The sequence below is a fragment of the Dipodomys ordii genome, unplaced genomic scaffold (genome assembly GCF_000151885.1).
Source record: "Dipodomys ordii isolate 6190 unplaced genomic scaffold, Dord_2.0 Scaffold19, whole genome shotgun sequence".
In the NCBI taxonomy this organism is placed as follows: Eukaryota; Metazoa; Chordata; class Mammalia; order Rodentia; family Heteromyidae; genus Dipodomys; species Dipodomys ordii.
This window is the reverse complement of record NW_012267235.1, coordinates 5,202,970-5,211,940: the sequence shown is the minus strand read 5'-3', so window position 1 is coordinate 5,211,940 and position 8,971 is coordinate 5,202,970. Positions and strand designations below refer to the sequence as shown.

General features: G+C 40.1%; 1 protein-coding gene across 1 annotated transcript in view; it reads right to left on the bottom strand.

Annotated features, from left to right (window-relative positions):
- The window catches only part of LOC105983346 (Golgi apparatus membrane protein TVP23 homolog B), a 27,031-nt gene that overhangs the window by 3,124 nt on the left and 14,936 nt on the right, over nt 1-8,971 (bottom strand). Inside the window, exons 4-5 of the mRNA XM_013013187.1 lie at nt 4,448-4,537; nt 2,602-2,733 (exon numbers count right to left, since the gene is read on the bottom strand). Coding sequence (XP_012868641.1) covers nt 2,602-2,733; nt 4,448-4,537 — 222 coding nt within the window. The remainder of the gene's footprint in view (nt 1-2,601; nt 2,734-4,447; nt 4,538-8,971) is intronic.

Here is an 8,971-nt window from a genome sequence, read left to right as displayed (position 1 = left end):
ATACTGTACAGAGGGGTTACAATTGCATGGGCAGGATAATGCGTACATTTCTTACCAAGCATTGCAGCCTCCTCCTTTGTTTACCCTTCACATCCTTTCCCAGCCTCCCCCTCATGTTTCTTTTTGTGTTAGTGCTGGAGCTTGAACTCAGGGCCTGATGCCTGAGCTTTTTTGCTCAAGGCTAGCACTTTATAACTTGAGCTTTTATGGCAGTTAATTAAAAATGAGAGTCTCAGTGTTTCCTCCCTGGGCTGGCTTTGAACTATGACTCTCAGGTCTCAGCTCCTGAGTAACTTGGATTATAGGCATGAGCCACTGGTGTGCACAACTGAGAAATCTTTTTTTTTAATTAATCAATCAATTATTTTTTATATCTTTCTTTTGGATAGGTAATAGGGGTTGAACTCTGGGCTGTCCCTGAGCTCTTCAGCTCAAGGCAAGAGCTCTACCACTTGGCCACAGGACCATTTCCAGTTTTCTGGTGGTTAATTAGAGATAAGAGTTTTATGGACTTTCCAGCCTGGGCTGGCTTTAAACTGTGATCCTCCTCAGATCTCAGCCTCCTGAATAGCTAGGATTATAGGCATGAGTCACTGGCTCCCAGCTGTTTTTTATATCTTTATTGTAAAGGTGATAAACAGGGGAGTTACAGTTATATAAGTAAGATGAGTATATTTCTTTTCAAACACTGTTACCCCCTCCCTCTTTTTCTCTTGATTACCTCTCCCTACTCTCCCTTCCCCCCAGAAATATCATTTTTAGAGGAAAATTATTATAAATCTTGACAAACAAAAGTAACACTGGAACAAACACAAAAAAAAAGAAAAAGAAACAACACAGGATTGCTTATTTTTATCTTTTTCTAGATACTCTACAAGTCAATTAAAAAGATCTAAGTATATTATTCAATGACATAAAGAAAATGACTAGAAAAACTAAAATGAAACTACTAACAAAAATCCCGAAGTATGGGGCTGGGAAGGTGGCTCAGTGGTAGAGCACTTGCCTTGCATGCATGAGGTCCTGGGTTCGATTCCCCAGCATCACATAAGCAAAGAGAAAAAAAAGCCAGAAGTGGCACTGTGGCTCAAGTGGTAGAGTGCTAGCCTTGAGCTGAAGAGCTAAGGGACAGAACCCAGGCCCAGAGTTCAGGCCCCACGACCGGACCCCCCCAAAAAAAATAAAAATCCAGAAGTAAGAGAAATCATATAGTACTAATTTTCCCATCTTTCATAGCAGGAAATTCATAAATATTGAGTAAATTCCTAATTCATGAAAGAAGGCTGTGACATAAGCATATAAATAAAAACAATTTCTGGGTGCCAGTGGCTCACACCTTTAATACTAGCTACTCAGGAGGCAAAGATCTAAGGATCATGTTTCTAAGCCAGCTTGGGTAGGAAAGTCCATGATTCGTAACTCTAGCCACCAAACAAGCCAGATGTGGAGCTGTGGCTCAACTAGTAGAGTGCTAGCTTTGAGGGGGAAAAAAAAAGCTCAGGGATAGTGACCAGACTGAATTCAAGCCCTACGATCAACAAATGCACACACAAAAAATCACTACTAAAGTAACTCAGAATAAACAAAAGCATTTTCAAAATACTAAAAAGAAAATATTATTGTGTGGGCACTAAGAAAGGTAAGCCTATAAAGCAAAACATGAGTAGAAAATACTTAAAAAAAAAAAAGCATAACTACGGTCACAACAGCTTACCTGTTACAAGAATAAGGACTCATAGTTTGGAACAAGTTAAGTGACCGTTCTTCCAAAGATGACAGCAGCAAATATGTTCTGTTTCACACTCTTTTCTAGGTCTTTCTAATCCTCCCCTGACCTCCTAATAGGTAGAGTCTAATTTACATTTCCTTGAATGTGAGTGGGTATCATTCATAATGCAGTACGGTTTTAGGCTAGGTGGTATAAAGTGATTTAGCTTGCAAGCTAGACCACTCCAAATAGGCTGCTGACCCTCCATGTAAGCAACCCAATTGGCAAGAGGCCACCTACTGTGAGGAAGCCCAGACTAAGCCACATGGAGAGGACATCAGATAGCTTGTACCCCGCCAGTCAGTCCTACCACTGTCGGACTGAAATTACTCAAGATCCTAAACCAGAAACTCCAACAGAGGCCTACCCAAGCTCACTACCATAGAAACTGTGCCATTATGCTTTTGGCTCTTCTATTTTTATTTGGCTAAATTAGTCATATAGATGATGTCATTGTTATACTTCTACATGTTTACAATATGGTCCAATCAACCTTACCCCTCCCCCCTTTATCACTCTCCTTTTATTCCCTCCCTAAAACAATTAGAGGTGATCCATTATGCTGCACTAAATAACAAGTCATCAACCAATGTTTTTAGAAAATATCACTCCATAATAGGCACTAATAGCATTAATACTAGTGAAATGGCATCTTTCATAAGATCTTCTCTCTAGTAACTACAAAAAAGGAAAGGTGAGAAACACAACTTGGGAAACCTAAGATGAAGCTGCCAGTTCAAAACAGGTCCCTAATCATAAGGACACAAATGACTACTAATTGTGATTACCCAGCAGACTTCCAATAGGTTCTAAAGTTCAACATGGTTACTCACCAACCACTTGACTCTGAAGGAGAAAAGAGCACTAAAGGCAAATATCACCCACAGCACTGGACAGGCAATAAGTCCTAACCAAAAGATTCTTGATTCAGCTTCTGAAACAGTTTTATTATCTTGAGGAGTTGCCTACAGAAAGAAATTAATTCAATCATGACTGTTGGGAAACTTATTAGTAAAAGGTTAGTATTCTTTTCTTTCTTCTTTATTTTTTTTGGCAGTCCTGTGGTTTGAACTCAGGGTCTGGGCCCTGTCCCTGAGCCTCCTTGTGCTCAAGGCTAACACTCTACCATCTGAACCACAATGCCACTTCAGCCTTTTCTGAGTAGTTCATCAGAGATAAGAGTCTCATGGAGGGGCTGGGAATGTGGCTCAGTGGTAGAGTGCTTGCCTTGCATGCATGAGGCCCTGAGTTCGATTCCTCAGCATCACATAAGCAGGAAAAAAGCCAGAGGTGGCGTTGTGGCTCAAGTGGTAGAACGCTAGCCTTGAGCTGAAGAGCCGAGGGATAGCACCCAGGCTCAGAGTTCAGGCCCCACTACCGGACCCCCCCGCAAAAAAAAAAAAAAAGTCTCATGGATTTTTCTGCTCCATCTGGCTTCAAACCCTGATCCTCAGATCTCAGCCTCCTAAGCAGCTAAGATTACAGGCATGAACCACAGATACCCAGCTGGATTTATGATTCTTAATTAAAAAAAGAAACAAACATACTACCCTCAAATTCAAAGATTAACACAAAAATCCAAGTCTCAAGTTAGAATGAAAAAAAAAATCAACTAGTAAGTTGATTTAGTAAGTTTCAGTATATTTTATTTCAGCTCAAGAATTCTGCATTTTCAGTGCAGAATGGACACTTTAGCATGACCCCAACCAGGAACAACAGGTCTCTTATAGGCTTCTACTAAATTCTTGTACTTGTATAATTCATTCATAAAGAAGCTACTCATGATACCTTTTTGGATAAGAATCAAGGAAATCACGATCACAAGTCATCCTGGACTCTTACCATATCAAATAAGTCCAGAGAACATAAATAAAGAGGGAAAATCAGGGGACTTTGGAACAAGATGTCTTAGCAAAACTCAAGGAATTCCAAGGTAGATTGTATATTTAAGGAACACAGGCTCACTGAGCATAGAACTGTTTTCTGGGACCAAGCAGAAGGCAAACAGCTTAATTAGGTACTTTCTCCCAAATTGATTTTCACTGGGAAATGGAATGCTCACCATAAAGAATCAAGATAAATTAAACAGGACTCTTGAAAGCATAGGCTTAAAGAAAAAGGCTGATGGACTGGACTTGTGGATCAAATGGTAGAGGATTAGCCATGAAGTCGCTTGAGTGAGTACATGAGGCCTTGAATTCAAGCCCTGATGCCAGCACAAAAGAGTAAGGCTGAACATTTAGATATTTCTATCCAACTGGAATTCTTTCTTCTTCCCACATGTGGAGCAAAGATAGAAGAAACTGACAGCAGTTATGTGCTGGACAAAAAAGGATCTAAGGTGACGCAATAAAACTGGGGGCCAACAGAAATCCATTTTTAATCAACAACCCAATACACAGTTTAGCATGCTGTCCTCAGAGGATTCGCTCTCTTTCTCTCTCTCTCTTGTTCTCTCTCTCTCTCTCACACACACACACATACACACACTTTTCAGTCTGAACTAGTCAGAAAATTGTATTAAGTTTTGGAAGGCCATCTGGTTTAATACATGGCAAGTGATTTTAATATATGGCATACTGCTTTTAATCTTGAATACTTCATCCTTAAATATTTGAATGTAATCTACATATAATTCATCAGCTGACAGTGTTAAAAAAAAGAAAGAAGGCAGTTTACCTCTCTGGACTCAAACACCCAGTGGCTTTTTCCATCCTCATCAATATGATTCCACCAACGGAGGCCGACCATTAGTCTACCTGTAACATTCTGGGAAACAAAACATAAACATCCATTTTTTTTTTGTTGTTTTTTTGTTGCCATCCTGGGGCTTAAACTTGGGTCTAGGGCTATCTCTGAGCTTTTTTCACTCAAGGATAGAGTGCTATCACTTAAGTCACGGTTTCACTTCTGGCTTTTCATAGTTTTATTGGAGATAAGAGTCTTACAGACTTTCCTGCCTGGGCTGGCTTCAAAATCCAGATCCTCAGATCTCAGCCTCTGGAGCAGCTAGGATTATAGGCATGAGCCACTGGTGTCCAGCTAACACACATTTTTAAAGCATCATATTTTAGTGTACCATTTTCTTCAGTTTTACCTTCATAATCGGCAAAGACCACTCCATTAGCAGGCCCTGCTAAAAAAAGACCCAACAAAATGGCTTTGACATGATCAGCAGGGTAGGGTTTAGAAAGTAAGCAACAAGTCTTCCATAAACTTTACTCTCTCTCTCTTCCCTCATAAATACTGTCTTTCTTCAACTACACAACTTTTTTTTCCCCCTCCTAGGATCCTTTCTCTTTGGCCATTGTGACCTAGCTTTTTTCATGTATGCTGACAATAGCTAAATATATTAAATATATTTTACAGCTGCATACCCCTACAAATACTAATAGGCACCGGACTTCATGCAAATGTATCTCAAATGTATTAAGTTCTTTTTGCTTATTAGTGTAATAAATCAGTGTGAAAAATTTTCTAATGGTTTTTAAATCTATTATCAATATTTACTATGCATCTACAAACTCAGTTAAAAAAATGGTAACCAATAGGCAAATTCAAGTGTGTGGAAAAGAAATATCAACAATGCATAAATGTACCAATTAGGAAAAGTGTAGTCAGCAGAAAGTATGGAATTCTTGATCAGTACAACAGTGACATAACCCTATATCTACACTGGGTATCAGAATGACTTCCTTAGGAATATTTGGAATGAAACTAAAAGATATGTGGGAATTAATAATACAGGGAATGTTTAATTATGTTGTCTGCTAACAGACTCAGGAGTACAGAAGTTCTTGGATTGAGAATGTTTATTTTCATTAACCTGACTAATGTTTATAACATACATTTAATTTATAAGTGAAGATAAGACATGAATGTAAGGTAATAAAATAGAATTAATGAAATTAAAATAGCTGGGCACTGATGGCTCATGCCTGTAATCCTAGCTATCCAGGAGGCTAAGATCTGAGGATCATGGTTCAAATCCAGACCAAACAGGAAAGTTTGAGAGTCTCTGATCTCCAATTAATTACCAGAAAAAAACAAGAATGAAGCTGTGGCTCAAAGTGTAGAGCACTCGCCTTGAGCAAAAGAGCTCAGGGATAGCATCCAGGCCCTGAGTTCAAGCCCCACAACTGACTAATTAATTAAAATTAATAAAACCTGTGATCTTGTCACATACACAAAATCAGGCCACTTTTCAATTTATACACTTGTTATAGATAATGCCAAAGTAGTATTTATGCTTTCAGCCCTCTGAAAGAAGTTATAGACTTGTTGCTAGATCTTCTAGCTAAACAGTTAACTACAGACCCTGTGAAAGAAACACTTTTCTTTTGGGTTTTTCTGTTGGGTTTGAGGTACCTTCAAGATAGTCACAAACAAGGGCTGGGAATGTGGTTTAGTGGTAAGTGCTTGCCTACCTTACATGAAACCCTGGGTTTGGGCTGGGAAGGTGGCTCAGTGGTAGAGCGCTTGCCTTGCATGCATGAGGCCCTGGGTTCGATTCCTCAGTACCACATAAGCAGGAAAAAAAAAGCCGGAGGTGGCGCTGTGGCTCAAGTGGAAGAGCGCTAGCCTTGAGCTGAAGAGCTGAGGGATAGCGCCCAGGCTCAGAGTTCAGGCCCCATGACCGGACCCCTCCCCCCCCCCAAAAAGAAGAAACCCTGAGTTTGATTCCTCAATACCACATAAACAGAAAAAGCTGGAAGTGGCACTGTAGCTCAAGTGGTAGAGTGCTAGGCTTGAGCACAGAGAGGCTCAAGGACAGTGCCCAAGCCCTGAGTTCAAGCTCCAGGACCCGCGCCAAAAAAAAAAAGATAACCACAAACAAACAAAAAACCAGAGAATACACGAATACACACACACACACACACCCCACCCCATCCCCACCCCCACCCCACCTCTATCAAGCTGGGCACCAGTGGCTTATGCTGGTAATCCTAGCTACTTGGGAGGCTGAAATATAATAATAAATGCTCAACATCAGCCTGGGCAGATAAATCCAAGATACACCAATTAACCAGCAAGAAGCTGAAAGTAGAAGTATGGCTCAATTGGTAGAGTGCCAGCTTTAAGCAAAAAAGCCAAGCAAGAGCTCAAGGCCCTGAGTTCAGGCCTGAACACAAAATTAAAAAAAATATATATGCACATGTGTATTTCAAGCAGAAAGATAAGGAAGCTTAAACCTGGTAGAAAACTAGAGCTGAGGATCACCATAGCTTGTAGACCAGCAACTGAAACCAGAAGTATGGCACACTTAGAAAAGAAATACAGAAAGAGAAGAAGAGATTAGAAACCATTCACACTGTAGAAATACTAAGACTTAGGTTAAGTAAAAAAAGAAGAGCTGGCATAGAAAACAGCCAGTGTCTACATGTTAGCATTTTCAAAGAAAGACCTTAGAACATTTCCAAGTTTCTTCATGTTCCCATTTTCCAATCTTTCCATTGTTCCTTTATTAGTTTATTTTTCTTGATTCTCCCCTTCCCTCCCCTCCCAGTTCTGAGGTTTGAACTCTGGGCCTCAGCACCTTTTGTTTAAGACTAGTACTCTACCACTTGAGCCATAGCACCACTTCTGGCTTTTTCTGTGATTTTATTGGAAACAGTCTTACAGATTTTCCTGCCCAGGCTGACTTTGAACCATGATCCTCAGATCTCAGCCTCCTGAGTAGCTAGGATTACAGGGGTGAGCCACTAGCGCCTGGTTTTTAAAATTTATTTTCATTTAAAAAAGTTTTTATTATAAAGTTGATGTACAAAGGGTTTACTGTGTCATATGTCAGGTAATAAGTACATTTCTTTTTGGGCAATGTCATTCATTTCTTTGCTCTCTCTTTTCCTTCCTGTCCCCACCCACAAGTTGTACAGTTCATCTTCAACATGTCTACTAAGTACCATTGTTGCATTTTGTTTTTAAAACTTATTAAATGTTCACCCGTTATTTCCATCAAAGTCTGCATTGGTTTTTCTCTAAATTGAGTTTTAGATGCATTTTAATAACTTATGGATGACCACTGTAAATTGTAAATAATCTGTAGTTTTTGTTTCCTATTTTTTTTTTTTTGTATTGGGGCTTGAACTTAGGACCTGGTATTATCTGAGATTTTTTGTCAAGTCTAGTGCTCTATCACTGAATCACAGCTCTACTTCCGTTTTTTTTGTTGTTGTTGATTAATTGGAGGTAAGGGTCCCATGGACTTCTCCTGCCCAGGCTAACTTTAAACTGCAACCATGCCAAAGCAGGTAAATCCATGAGTCTCTTATCTCAAAGTAATCACTAAAAAGCAAGAAATAGAACTGTGGCTCAAGTGACAGAGCACTAACCTTGAGGGGAAAAAAGTCCAGGGCCAGTGCCCAGATCCTGAGTTCAAGTTCCAGGACAGGCACCAAATGAGTAAATAATTTTTTGAAACTATTTTTCTCTTCTTCACTTACTCATTACTATTATAAACAGTTTACATAAAGACTGCTTTTTAAAAATTTCAACTGAGATTAGAATATATCCATTTTTTACTCGTTTCAGAACTCTGTCAACTCTCTTTTTCAAGCTCTTTTAATAACCTTTCAATTTTTTTGTTTTTGTTTGGTCTTGGGGCTTGAACTCTGGGCCTGGGCGCTGTCCCTCAGTCTTTAGCTCAAGGCTAATGCTCTACCACTTGAGCCACACACCACTTCCAGTTTTCTGGTGGTTTATTGGAGATAAGGGTCTCACAGACTTTTCCTGCCAGGGCTGGCTTTGAACCGTGATCCTCAGATCTCAGCCTCCTGAGTAGCCAGGATTGCAGGCGTGAGCCATCCCATGAGCCGCCATCCCATGAGCCACCTTCCCACTAAGCCACCTTCCCAGCCCAACTCTATTTTTAAACTGCTTGATTTTGTTTCCTATTTCAATCATTTGGATATCCACAAGCAATTCTATCAAGAATCAATACATGGATTTTTTTTTTGAAGCCATGGTTTAAAAATATCTCATCAAAGCTGGGCACTGGTGGCTCACGCCTGTAATCCTAGCTATTCAGGAGGCTGAGATCTGAGGATTGTGGTTCAAAGCCAGCCCGGGCAGGAGAGACCGTGAGACTCTATCTCCAATAAACCACCAGAAAACCGGAAGTAGCGCTGTAGCTCAAGTGGTAGAGCGTTTGCCTTGAGCTGAAGAGCTGAGGGACAGTGCCCAGGCCCAGAGTTCAAGCCCCAC